This window comes from Dendrobates tinctorius, unplaced genomic scaffold, assembly GCF_039654945.1.
Source record: "Dendrobates tinctorius isolate UK_male_01 unplaced genomic scaffold, ASM3965494v1 ptg000083l, whole genome shotgun sequence".
Taxonomy (NCBI): Eukaryota; Metazoa; Chordata; class Amphibia; order Anura; family Dendrobatidae; genus Dendrobates; species Dendrobates tinctorius.
The window spans coordinates 24671690-24686452 of record NW_027361751.1 but is presented as its reverse complement, the minus strand read 5'-3'; the positions used below and the strand labels follow the sequence as shown (position 1 = coordinate 24686452).

The window sequence follows — 14763 nt, the reverse complement described above, 5'->3', positions numbered from 1 at the left end:
TTTTGCGTCCTGCCCTGGAGCTGTGGTGTGATCAGACCATGTTCAGTCAGACACAGCCATTACACAGTACACAGCAGGGGCACATTTATAAGATTATCTCAGCACAGGAACATTTTTTTCCGCATCTAATTGTTTAACTCTTTATTTCAAGATCTATTAATTAAGCGTTTTTTGTGCGCTCGGCACAGCACCAAAAGGGCACAAGTGCCGGCAAAAGTGTACCAGCGCACGACCAGCGTACCCAACGCTAACTATAGGGTATGCTGATCGCATGCAGTGTCATGCGATCAGAGGAGGAGCTGACCGGAGGAGGCGCAGCCGCGGGCATGGCTTAGCGGCGGCCCTGCGCCTCTGAACGCAAATCTGAAAGTAGCCTAAGTTTGTTGGCTATACAAAAATTGTAATCTGATACTTTGAGAATTTGCAAACGACAAGAGACTCACGCTTTAGACATTTCATAGACAATGCCAATATTTTTATGGGATAATCACGTTGCCAAAGATTGTGCTGGTGCCATCTTACATTTTTTACTACAGAGTACAGTGGTAGACTAGATTCTTTATTCCATTGACCCGCTTAACATATCGAAGACCATATTAGGCGAAGAAAGAGTAGAGAAACAGTCCAAAGTACCGTAATCTAAAAAAAAAATTGAAACAAACATACATGCCAGTAGCTCTACCAGTCACAAAGCCAGATGTAATGAGTCGCCTGAAAACACACACCCCTATGAGGCGAAAGTAAATAGTATGTAACATGCTTTTTAAGAATCTGAATTAAATTATACAAGTACCTAGTAACGATAACTACAGGGTAGATAACAGCCGAATGGCAGTAAGGTGAATAGCAGGTCAATTATAAGAACGCTTACTTACAGAAGGCGTACCAAGACTACATGAGAACATTCATGACCATGGAAAAGCAATTTTATAGGATAAAGCCTATGATACTGAAGACAATCGCTTGCCACTTAACAACTAGATATATATGCTAGATCGATGGAGGTCCAACTTCTGTACAACGCTCGGTCGGTTTCATCACAAGCATAAACTCCATTTCGTGTGGCAGAGCGCATGCTTGACCACCCTTCGATATGGACTCCTTGCCGCAGTCTTGCTGCTGGGGCGGGGGGGGGGGATAGGTTGGGGTTGACCCTAACTTGACTAATGTCAGACCCCAACTGATCTGGCAGTGACACCTATTTAGTGGATAGGTAATAAATGTCTGAGGCCAAGAACCTACCTCCAAGTGAAAATGTGGTACTCCTAAACACACTAAACCAAAAATGTACAACAAAAATAAAAATTAGACCACCATAAACAGTTTTACTTCGACTGCCAGTTATTGATAATGCTACAGTTTTTATTCTTTTTGCCAAATTTAAGTAGCAAAGAGTCCTCCATCACCATACAGACAAACCTAATGCATAAAGAGAGCATAGAACCGTAATAGAGCAAATAAACAAAAATACAAAGAGGGTTCTCTATTGCAAAGCCATCTTCAGCACATAAATGGTGTGGAAACACTGAGAACAATCATTGACAACCATCTTCTTCATTAAAAAAAAAAAGTGCATCAAAGGAGTCATAGCCAGTGAAAAGAAGCCTGACGACAATGGATTTCCTACCTGGTGATGAGTACAGCATTGTCATGGTGAGCAATACCATTCTCCGGAATGGTGTTCCCGTCACTCTGGTGCGAGAGGATGGATTTCTGCCACTTACAGAAGCTGTCGAGGGACTTGTCCGCATGGTGGTTTATCTCCAAGTTTGGCTGCAATACAAGACGCATACCAGGAATGTTCCAAGCAAATTACTAAGGTCAGTTGTTAAGCCTTTTGAAGACTAAAATGGGACTATAATTAGATGCAGTGGTTTCTAGGAATAATCTCTCCTTGCCAATATTTATCTCTATAAAATCTGACCTAGAGTTCAGCCAGCGTATGACTGAGCAGACATATTGTGTGTTCCAAATGTAGTAGTGATTATGTCAATATAATAATTTCACATGACATCGGGCAGGCATTTAACACATCAGTAGGTTTGTGACCCCACTTATGTCAGTTCCTGCTATATATGTAGCAAATTAGATGGAAAGACCTAACTGCAGCACATCCAGATGAATAACTCAAATTAATATTCATATTTTATTAAGAGCCCATAAAAAAAACTCATATTGTACTAGGTTTCCTATGAGTAAAGCCAATAAGTAAAGCCATGTTACACAGCAGTAGCTGTTCCCAGCCAGCTGAATGTCTACTACACATGGAGGTACCAGATTTACCCCCATCTGACCAGACTGAAAAACAGGAGAAAAGGCATTTCTGTGAAAAACTAGTGAATTCATCAAAAAGTTACATTTATGAAAATGATGGGACACGAGATTTATAGATATAGTCATTAGGAAGTGGTGTCAATATGAATCGCAGACATGTTTAAAAGGGAATCTGTCACCCTTTTTATCCCTTATTAGCTGCCGGCATAGACATCGGGGGCTTATCTACGGCATTCTGTAATGCTGTAGATAAGCCCCTGATGTAACCTGAAAGAGAAGAAAAACATGTTATATTATACTCACCGAGGTGGGCGGTCCGGTCCGATGGGTGTTGCGGTTCGGTCCGGTGCCTCCCTTCTTCTGCAGTGCGCAGGCGCCAGACCTCTCCCGACGCCTGCGCACTGCAGGACTCTCCTCTGCCCTCAACAGGGCAGAGCAGTGCGCCAGAGCCATTACAGGATGGGAGAAGAGGACGTCATCGCATGAAGAAGGGAGGCGCCGGACGGGACGGCGACACCCATCGGACCGGACCGCCCACCTCGTTGAGTATAATATAACGTGTTTTTCTTCTCTTTCAGGTAACATCGGAGGCTTATCTACAGCATTACAGAATGCTGTAAATAAGCCCCTGATGTCTATGCCGGCAGCTGCAAAGCCAAAAAAAAGGGTGACAGATTCCCTTTAATTAAACAGGGTGTTCCCAAAATATCAAGTTATCCCCTATTCAAAGTAGAGAGGATAACTTGCTGACTATTGGTTGGATCGCATAAAATTTTGAACCTCAGCGAATAGCATAGCGCCATGTTGTAAATCAAGTAGAGGTGCGCATACTTGGCATCTTCCCCACTCACCATCAATGATACAAAATGTTGGGATATGTACTCTGCTTTCTACAGGAGTCCCATAAGCAATGAATGGAGCAGATGGCAATCATGTGCTCCTTCGTTCCTCAAGACAGTGCTCTACACAGCTGCAATCTAAGACTTCCAGAATAGGAGTCCTGCCAGTCAGAATTGCAGACAGTCTTGAGATGTCTTGAAGAGGTTTACTCCCCTCTGACCACTAAAAACACATTGTCTAATTGAGGAAGCACGTGTACGAGGGAGTTGAGAAGGATAGCTCTTCGCTAAACGAGCGTTTGGCCAACGATTGTTGAAGGTGTGTGGCCACCTTGAGAATGGCTGCTCTTTCACCATTTTCTTACAGTTTTAGGTTTAGTATATTACTCAACTCATATTGTGTAACGCAGGACAGGTATCCAGAGAGAGAGATGGTCTATATGACTGGTCTCTACTAAGCCCAAGAGGAGGATTCTGAACAGAGGAACCCAATAGGGTATATGGCAATAGGTTTTCTAATCCCGCTTATATATGTCTACAAAAACATGATCATAGTCTAGCTAAATAATGAAAAGAGTGATTATCAAGCCATTTTGAAAAAATATGGCTTCTGACAAAGGATTAAAGGGAATTTAAATCCCAAAATGCTATATGTCTGCAGATATAGGAATAATCTGAAGGTTAATAGCATTCTAATGTCTGTTTCATCCATGTTGCAAGCGGCCAAACTTTAAGCCTTCCGCGAGCCACCGGCTTTCAGTCGTATTGGCATGTCCGGCAAAGCTTCAGCGTGCAGTGATCACTGGCTGTAAGCAAGCCCCAGCACTTTGACAGCTCGTTCTGTAGCGCACTTGTGCAGGGAGATCTGTCAATCAAAGCGCTTACAGTGAGTGGTGACTAAAGCCGTTCCGGGCATGCCTCTATGACTGAAAGCCATCGGGTCCCAGGAGGAATAAAAGTACATTTTCTCCTGTTAGCTGCATTTTCAATATGGTGACCAGACAGACAGCATTAGAACGCTACTAATCTGCAGATTAGCCCCATATCTGTGAGGTTCATAGCATTTGGGGACATGACAGTTCTTCTTTAATTAGCATTTTGTTTTCTTTTACTTAAGTCTTAGTGAAACTACCTAAAGTAACATGATCAAATATGGCAATTGCAAATATGGCACTGTGGATTTTGGCAGTTATAGCAATGGGTTTTATTAATAATTACATAGACTGCAGGAAACAGGTTTTAAAAACAATGAAATACATTAAAACACACAAATGGTTAACTATAAGTTTAAATATCTGTTAGAACCACAGAGCGAAAAGGACTACAGCTATTGACTATTGGAAGAAAATCTAATTCTGGTCATCTTTTTGTAAGACTTTCCTATCTAGACAAGATAATGCCATTTAATTAGAGACCAATGTGAACGATCTCCTACCTGATCTTCCGTGAGGACTATTAATCGAGTCACTATGATATTCACAACGTTTCCTAGGCTGGAATCACGGTAAAGTTTGGCAACCTGACCTCCAGAAAAGAAGAATAGACACAAAGTCAGACAGTGAAACAATGAAACAAAGAATAATGGCTGAACATAAATGACATCACTAGCAAATTGTTCACACAACGAATATGCACTTATTACAGGTGTCACTAAGGGCGCATTCAGACGTCCGATTTCCATGCATGAATGCCATCTGTGTTTTTCACGGATAGCACCTGTGATATTCTATGGGGTTATTCATATGCCCCATAAGTTTTCATAGACCGAGAGGTCTGCAAACAAATTATGGGAAATGTTGGATTAAAATCATCATAGCAAGTTCAATGGGTCAGTGAAAAAAAAAAAAAAAATCAGACGCACTTGGATGCCACCTGAGTGCACCATGATTTTCACGGCCTGTCAGGTTGGAAAGGTGGTGAAAAATTTGTGAGAAAAACTGATGAAACTCTGCTCAAACTAGAATAATCATCATCAGGCTGTTTTTCTCGCACATGGAATATAATCGTACGTCTGGATGGACACATATGGATATTTCTATTTTCAAGACATACAGGTCAACCTCAGAGAAGTAGACCATCTATCCACTTACTTCTAGGGGATGTCATAAATCGCAAAAAGCAAAACACCTTCCCTCCTTGTAACTGAAGTTCCCAAAATGTGAACCATCCATCAGGTCTGAGTAAAATGGGAATACTTCATACACTACAGATTTTAGACAGTGGTTTTATTTTTCGGAGTTGTGAAGTCTGTCCTTCTAGATGACAATGCCGTATGTCAAGACAACAATTATTCAACAATGACTAGATCAAATCTCATCTTTTATCTGACCAGGGCTGCGGTTTTAATGATGAGTTTGAAAGCTGTTTGTAGACTCCTCTGTATTGCGGCACTGCATATATATTATGTGAAAACAATATTTCTGGGATTTATCAAAATGTTTGCTTCTGCAGCTGGTATGTGTTAAAATACACAGCATGCTGCTTGATGCCTTTATTGTCAATCCCAACACCCAGGCTTTCTATGCCCTGCGGTCCTTTCCTGAACAAAACTATAAGTTCAATTATGATTTTACATGATCATAAATGATCTTAGATTCACATTCAGAAGAAGACAGGAAAAGATGGAGACTAAACCAATAGAGAGAATGCGTGTCAACTAAAACTGAACAGCAATGAGCAGCATGCAATGTATTGTCATACATGCAGACTGCAGAAGCAAAAGGAAATATAAATGAAAATCAATCAAATCTTTTATATGACATGCAATTAAATAAAATAGAATTGCATAATTGCTTATAGAATTTTAATTGAGCCAAACACGGTCTGATTTACAAACTGCAAAATAATCAGGCCAACAATCTAGCAAAGTAATGAGACGGTAACAAGAGATTTTCAGGACCTGAAGAAGCTTACATACTATAAGATGAGAAATTTCATTGCAATCAAACCACCCTTCCCTTTTCCTACAGAAAAATGAAGCCAGTAATCTGTGTTGGGAGCATAATCCTCAGCAAGTCACCCTGCCACATATAGCTGATTTATTCTGAAAGGCTAGTAAGTGATAAAAGAATAATCACATTATAGTGAAGTACAACATATTCGAATAAAAATCACTGAAAGGACAAGAAAGATCAATCTGATCCTAAAACAATGGAGAGATCTGAGGGACCACAAAGAACCCATTTTCTCATCATACAATTTCCTTTCATCACTCGGTACATCTCACCCTGAATACACCTACACAAAAAGTAGAAGACGACTTTCACGAGTTGGCGGCTAGTGAGCATTATACAATTACTTGATGACATCAGTGTTCGTTCAAGCACTAAACCAGCAAAATAGAAAGGAGTCAGGATGACAAAAGGAAACAAACAGGTAATGTAAGCAACACTTAGAAGACGAGTAGAGGAGCAGGGGTCCTGCTCAGAATCAGCCATTGCTCATTAGAGCGGCCAGACTCAAGATGTAGTTAAAGATAACGTCAGCTACTTAACTGGAAACTTTCCAAATCTTTACTCCATCACTTAAAAACAGGATCATTACATTATAAAGCACCATCGGTATGCACTTGGTTTTACTTCTATATTTATGGGATAGAACACTTCATGTTTATGTTTGAAGGGTATTTTGTCACCAGGTTTTTGCTACCTATTTTAAAAGCCGCATAGTGTAAAGGCAGAGATACTGATTCCAGAGATGTGTCACTTATTGGGCTGCTTGCTGTAGTTTTGATAAATCCACTGTTTTGTCAGACAGACAAGAAAACCTGCAGTCCTTCATATTCAAGAGCTCTGCACAACCACGCCCTCACCACCGATTGGCAGCTTTCTGTATAGTCTGTGCATAGGCAGAAAGCTGCCCATCAGCGGTGTGGGCGGGGTTTTACACAGTGCAGCAGTCAGAGAACTGGTAAATCTGCAGCAGATAAAGTATTGATTTTATCAACAATATATCACTTGGCCAAGTAAGTGACACATTGTTGGAATCAGGGTCTCTGCCCCTACATCATGCTCATCTCTGGCAACAGATCCTTTCAACAAAATTTTACTACACGGCCGATTCTCAATGCTCAAGTTACATCTAGGCAGAATACCTACGTTTATTTGCATTATAAAATGTTGCACAACTGAATGGCCACAGTTGTTAAAGCGCCTCATAAGTTTGGTAGTGGTACTGCAGTTATAAAAACAAATTCTGCATTCCATTATCTTCCGATATGTCATAGAGAGCTAACAAAAGTGAGAGTCTATGTCTCAGAGAGAAAGTATGAAACATAAATAGCTGAACCCTTTACAGGTTGGAGTGCGAACTTCAGAATCTATGAAACCAGAATTTAGCTGGGAAAAAAGGCATCTACGACACAGGTCTTGATTCTAAAATAATGTGACTTACACTCCATAAAAATGTAGATGAAAGGGTCAAACTTACAATATTCATTACGCTCAGTATGTAGTGTTCAATGTCTTTGCGTCCATGATACCCCACCATCATTTTGTCAGCCACCACTAGCGTCTCCACAAATCGTTCAACACTGACCGATCTCCTCTGCCGGCGAGGACCATTTTCCGTGTCATTATCTGAAGGTGTTGTAGGGGTGGACAATGTATGGTTTAGCCACCAAGGCTTGGGGTTCCCTGTAAGATCTTCTGGGAATCAAAGTAACTGTATTAGATATAACAGACATGAATTACTACTAGCAGCCAAAGCCATTGCATCCTTTATATTAAAGTTTGGATACAAGGTAAACGTACATACATAGATTTGTGTAACGTACTGTATAGGGTCATACATTTCAGACAGAGCAGGATTTGGGGATTTAACTGATGAGGACTGCATCTTCCTTATAAAAATTCCCACTTTATTTTCCTTATACATCCCCTTTAAGGCTAGTTTCACATTTGCGTCTTTTCGCGCATCGTGTGCAAGTAGAAACACATACCAAAACGCACATGCGTTTTGGCATGCGTTTGCGTCTTTTATGCGCATCCGCTTTAATCAGTTTCTAGCCATGTTTACTCTTAAAACGCATGCGTACGCAAACGCAGGTGTGCGCATGTCCATGCGCATGCCTGCATTCCCATACACTGTAATGCGTTATGACGCAAGCGAACACATGCGTTTTGACGCCTTTGGAAGGACCCAAAAATGCAACAGGTTGCGTCGAGCGTGAACTAGACGCACACCTTGAAAAAACACATGCGCACGAAAAACGCAGACAAACGCAAGACCATGTGTACGCCATGTTAAACATAGGTACGCAGGACGGATGCGCTGCCCAAAAAAACGCTAATGTGAAACCAGCCTAAGCACTTTTCAACAACTTTAATCGCATCAATCATTATTCTTTGGGTATGTCTTTTATTAAAAAGCTTACAGTTTTTCAATATAAGGCCGGGATCACACACAGCGAGATACGGCCGAGTCTCGCAGGTTAAAACCAAGCTCTGGCGCCGGCACTCCGGAGCGGAGCGTGTAGCCGCACAGCAATACATGGAGCTGCACGCTCCGCTCCGCTTGGTTTTAACCTGCGAGACTCGTCCATATCTCGCTGTAGTGTGACTCCGACCTTAGTCCTTTATCAGGTAGGCCCAATTTAAAAATTTAACTGCTAGAGGATTCACCAAAAAGATTTGCACTGCGCTGGTTCTGCGTCCAGTCCGGTCCTACATGCCGGTCACACAGGGCACCACCCTGAGCGCGGCATCCTGGACGCCTCTCTTGCTTACTAAATCCTGAACATTTTGCTCCACTCTAGCACCTACAATATAACACAAATGTGAATGTAATGCACTCTGGGAGCCATAAGATGACTGCGGACTACAGATTGATTGTCTTGGTAGAAAAGGACAGCCAGAAAGTGGACAGTAAGTGACGATCAAGCTATGCTTTTTACAAACCCTTGTCCATTAGGTTTTATACATATTAGCGTTCTTTCACAGAGCAGCTGGAACTTATGAAGGATCGCGGTGAATTCTTTAGCCTTTAAAGAGCTTCTGGTATATTTGAAAGCAATTAGAGCACTTCTTCCTCCTCTATTCTCATTATAAAAAAAAACCAGACGAGAGCCGGAGCAATACTACAGCTAGTGTGTAAACTAATCTAATCTCATCTTTAAAGGGGTTGTCCAGGACCATTTTTTTTTTACAACAGGGCTAAGAATTAACAGGCAGAAAGCTACTAACTGCCTATTGTGCTCAATGCCGATCTCTGCCGCCACAGATCGCTCCTACTTTCGGTTCTCCGGCTTCTGCCGATGTCACGTCAACAAAGCAATGGCTTCTTTTCTGTTGACGAGGTGCAACTACCAACGTCATGCTGATTGGACAAGAGAACGATACGCACTCTTCTAGGATGGAGGTGCAGGCTGAACGTGGACTAAGTCCAATATAGTCAAGGGAAGGAATATCCGCACTCAAATTTTGTCAAGTTGCAAAAGTGTCTATGTTTATTACATGTACAGAGAAGTTAGCACAGGGTAAAGCCAATAATTGGAAGCAAGACAACGTTTCGACCCTATCCGAGTCTTTGTTAAACCTCACTAAGGAGTAGAAGAGATATGTTCAGTAGAACTGGAAGATGTCTCCACTGGGGACAGCTGATAGCAGGCCTCTCGTTCCCTAACTGCGGGGAGCCAGCCGTCAATCGGCATGACGTCGGCAGTAACGCCCCCTTGACAGAGCAGCCTGGCAGAAGAGATGCTCTGTTGACGAGGAACAGCTAAATCGCCGGTAGGAGAGACGATGAGTGCTCTGAGCTGGAGCCATGTAGAGCAGGAAGGTAGGTGTCTCGGTTAGCATCTACCTGCCTGTTTTTAGGCTCATAGTGACAAAAAAAAAAAAAATAGTCCTGGACAATAGCTTTAAAGGTTTATTCAATATTTGTAGATTACCGGAGTTGTGTACCTTGGACAACCCAACAACCCATACTATTTTGCACTTTACAAGTCATGCAATGCCCCCTATTGGGACCCCCAAGCATTCAGCTACAGCCTGTTTGGAAACTTGAGTAATTTCTATGTAGCTCCCACACAGAGGAAATTCGGTAATAGCCAGTGCCCATCGAAATCAAGGCTTGGCTGGGTAATCCTGGACAGGAGAGATCCTCAAGAAACAGAAATGCTCTTTATAATGGTTCTTCACTGCGCCCAAGAGATGGACACCCTGAACTGAAGAATCATTAATGGGGGGGGGGGGGGGTATAATAATGGGTCTCCTAACCTTGATAAGGTCATTATCAGATCAGCAAATAGCCAAAAGAAAGGGGTGTTACGAGTCTAAAAAAAAAATTATTAAAAAAAAAAAAAAAAAAAAAAATCTGCTTTTTTCTTCTTCTACAAAACCAGTGGCACACATGAATGGGCATGGTCTAGTATCTCAGCGCAGATCTGTTGGAGTGAATGAGACTGAAGTGCAATAACAGACGTAGCCCATGGACATACGGTATTTGGTGCAGTTTCTAAAATACAACCAATAATTGTGTGTACCGTAACCATTGCTTCATGCACTTCAATTCTGGTTTCGCTATTCTTTGACAGGTCTGAAATATTTGTGAAAAGTGACAGCTCCTCTAACACATCTCTTACCTTTCACGCCACAGTGTCCCTGGGTGCTTGAATGTCGCTGATGGATGGCGGATTTTCGGTAAATAACATGAGGGTGGCCCCTTTCGGAGTTAAAGTGATTGGAGTTTTCAGTTATGTTGTCTAAAGGCTCAATAAAATACTCTTCATCTTCAGTAGCGATTACGCCATGCTTGGATGGAAAAGAATAGGAAAAGGATTTAGACAAACTGGAGAGACTTGTGCTATTTGCATTAGAGCTGATGACGTCTGGGAAATGTAACGTAAATGTGAATATTTCTACATTTTTCTACATTGCAGAACAATGCATTAATCACACCGCTGCGTATGGAGCAAACAGACTGCTCCCTTAGTTAACTTTTCATCCCACATCCTCGTCATTATACAGATACTGCCAAAGCTTCTTATTTCATCCTCGCACAGAGTTGATGGCCTCATGATTGTAAAAAAAAAATAAATATATATATATTTCTTTTTATTTCCTGAACTATCTAATGAATGTTCACTTAATCACTAAAGACCAAGACTCGTGATGAAGGAGGAGAAACCCTTGAGGTGACAGAATCACTTAATTATTGTAATTGATCACCTTTTACTAGGTTGTATTTTGCTTGATTTTCAGTGTGTATTGATCTTCTAGTTTTGTATCCCATTTATATTACCATTGTGCTGGGATTGTCTTGTTACACTGGGTCTTCAGTCTGTACACTTGCCTGTTAGGTTAGGGGGTTGCACAGTTCCTCATTTATAAAGGTGAAGACCCCTGGTTACAGTTAGAGAAGCCTTTTGCCTTTTTGATTAGTTTTAATTGTTTTGTCTCACATATGATCGTCAGTAAAAGTGTTAGGCCGGGATCACACATGTGAGAAACACGGTGCTGCCGGCACTCGGGAGCGGAGCGTGCTGCTCCATGTATTGCTATGCGGCCGCACGCTCCGATCCGAGTGCCGGCAGTATTGCCAGGTATTAACATGCGAGACTCGGCCGCGTTTCTCGCATGTGTAATCCCGGCCTTAGGGCGAGATCAAACACACGACAACTGGCTGCATGCTACATGTAGCCAGAACTTTGTCCACTGTGATGGCCAACTGGCAAATCAAGTTTCCCAATTCTGCAGCTATTGGCCAGCCGTGATTTGGAGGAGCTTTCAGGCACATGGCCAATCGCAACATATGGCTCCCGATTCATTAAGACTGGTGTTTTGCACGTTAGTCTTCATAAACAGGATCACTGAAGCAAGATGCGCCCAATTCATTAAGAAGCGCAGACCACCTGATGAATTAGGAGCATCTTACAACTGGTGTGAGCCCATGCCAGAAATCTTACGTGATAATATTCTGGGGTAAGTTATTTCACTAAAGTGGAGAAACTTTTGATTAATTAGACGGGCTTCTCCATACACCGCCCTAGTCTTGCCCACTTTGGAGAAGCTGGACAAGACTGGCTAAAGAATGGCAAAGAATATCTACATTTTTGAGCGACTATGAGTTGCATTAAAATCTCTGACATTTGAAGGTGTTTTATGCCGCAAAAGCAAAACTGGCCAAAAACACCTTCAGAAATTGGGCCCTTTGTATGCATCACTGGGGAGGATCTGCAAGGAAAAATGGCAGAGGATCCCCAAATCCAGGTGTGAAAAACTTGTTGCATCATTCTCAAGAAGACTCATGGCTGTATGTACTAGCTCAAAAGGGTGCTTCTACTAAATACTGACCAAAGAGTCTGAATACTTACGACCAGGTGATATTTCATTTTTACTTTTTTTTTTTTTAATAATTTTGCAAACATTTCTACATTTGTTTTTTTTCAGTCAAGATGGGGTGCAGAGTGTACATTAATGAGAAAAAAAATGAACTTTTTTGAATTTACCAAATGGCTGCAATGAAACAGAATGAAAAATTTAAAGGGGTCTGAATACTTCCCGCACCCATTGTAGATTACACAGAAGTCTGCCAAGCTTTTAAGAATCAATGATTTAAAAATAAGACACGGGTTGTTTTGTGTCTCAATTATGTTAAATCAATAAAAAATTACAACTACATCCATTAAAGAGCTAACTATTTTGAATTATGTAAGCAGAGTCCAACTTTACTGATCCACATAAATTTATTCCAAAAAGCAACCCTGAAATTTTTATACCTTCATAAAAAAATCTTCCTTTATAGCAAGTAACTGTGTAGCAACATCCACTAATAGAGGCAGAAAACATCCCACCTATAAATCAACATGACATCAATACGACCCAGACACCTTATACCTCGCATGCGCAAACACGCATGCTAAAAGCACTAAACCCAGAAGCCCAACTCAAAGCAACTTCACCAGAATTCTAAGGTAACTTTCTTTGAAAAGTTGGAAAATTTTGGTGCAACTCACAGAATTTTTCGACTTTTTGGTGTTTTCACACCAGTTTATCCCAGCTGTGCCAAAATAGGAGTAGATAAGGCACGAGTTGTGCCAAAATAGGAGTAGATAAGACACGGGCGTGATGCCATGCCTTGTCCAATTCATGACTAGCCGTGGCGTTACTTGCACCAGTAATCTTACACCAGTCAGTGACAGGAGTAAGATTTCTGGTGTAGCACACAAAGGCGCACACCGCTTGTCTACCGCTTCCGATTCATTACAAGGCGCGCACTTATTCACGAATCAGGAGAGTGACTCCAGCACGCCCCTCATACAAACCACAGAGAAAATCACCAGTGAATCGGGGTGAAGACAGGTTAGACCGACCTGCTCAGTAAGCAGGAAATAAAATCAATTTTCCGGTTCCCAGCGATTTTTTTTTTTTTTTTTTTTAAATGAATGTTTGCATAATGATTAACTGATTGCTAATCAATTTGTGGAGGAACCAGACCACAAGTGATCAATTCTCCTACAGCACCACCACAGGAGAAATATGGCATTACACCGTTCTCATTGAAATCATTGTACAAGTGCTATGATCTCTGCTCTAAGAGATGGGGGTCCTGAACAGAGGACCTCTTTCCTCTTATTTATAAAAGGGTTTTTGCACCAATCACTGCAATCAGTTTAACTTTTTATGAGCCTTTTTTCAGCCTCCGTACCTCAAATTTTTTTCTTAGATTTTTTTTTTTTTTTTTTTATAATAACGTAGTGAATGAAACAACATTTTCACACAAAAACTACTGATAAGTCATAAAAAAATAAGTAGAATTGATTGTAACTCATTATATATATATATATATATTTTTTATATATATATATATATATATATATATATATATATATATATATATATATACACACACACATATACACACACACACACACACACACGGTAGATGCAGTATATACAGACACAAAAAAATTAAACCCCGCTTATTTTTACGGGGTCTCAGTTTTTGTCAGCTCTGTCTGTATAGTATTTCAGGTACCACTTGTTGTAATGTTTCCTTTTAGAAATACACTAACAAGAATGTATTAGAAATTGTATTTCATGTCATTTCTTAGGCCACATTCACACAGTCAGTATTTGGTCAGTATTTTACCTCCGTATATATAGTCAAAACCAGGAGTGGGTGATGAACAGTGAAGCGGTGACGTGTTTCTATTATACTTTTCCTCTGACTCCTTGTTTTGGCTAACAAATACTGGAGGCAAAAAACTGACGGAATACTGAGCGTGTGAACGTGGCCTCACTGCTCCTCCGATTGCTCCTTAATCTGCAAGTGGCCACAGGGGCAGAGCTGCGTATAGTTTTGAATATTATATCAATAAATGGAATTCTTCGCAGTCTCTTCCGCCCTGTCTAAATGTTTTCTAATCCTTCATCCTGTTATGTATTATAGATATATTCCCCCTACGTGTCCTCTCTTGGCTCCAAAACCTAGATTTGTCACCTATAGCAACCAATCACAGTGCAACTTACAATTTACCGAAGCTGTTAAAACAATAAAAGCTGCACTCCGATTGGTTGCTGTGGGAATAAAGACCGTTTTTCTTAAGATGGTATAGATAATGGCGTAGTTATATTTATAGTGTATTTTTAGGTGAGAGTTGTCCATTATAACATATTTTAATATGAAAAAAACAAAATTGAACTTCTAT

General features: G+C 41.0%; 1 protein-coding gene across 7 annotated transcripts in view; it reads right to left on the bottom strand.

The window, feature by feature from the left end:
- Positions 1-14763, bottom strand: part of ADAMTS6 (ADAM metallopeptidase with thrombospondin type 1 motif 6) — a 405198-nt gene that overhangs the window by 319968 nt on the left and 70467 nt on the right. For 6 of the 7 annotated variants that reach the window (XM_073584243.1, XM_073584241.1, XM_073584240.1 and 3 more), the window contains 4 exons: positions 10696-10864; positions 7542-7759; positions 4549-4632; positions 1628-1773 (listed from right to left, as the gene is read on the bottom strand). In XM_073584243.1, coding sequence (XP_073440344.1) covers positions 1628-1773; positions 4549-4632; positions 7542-7759; positions 10696-10864 — 617 coding nt within the window. The remainder of the gene's footprint in view (positions 1-1627; positions 1774-4548; positions 4633-7541; positions 7760-10695; positions 10865-14763) is intronic. The other variant, XM_073584245.1, reaches the window with a different exon arrangement.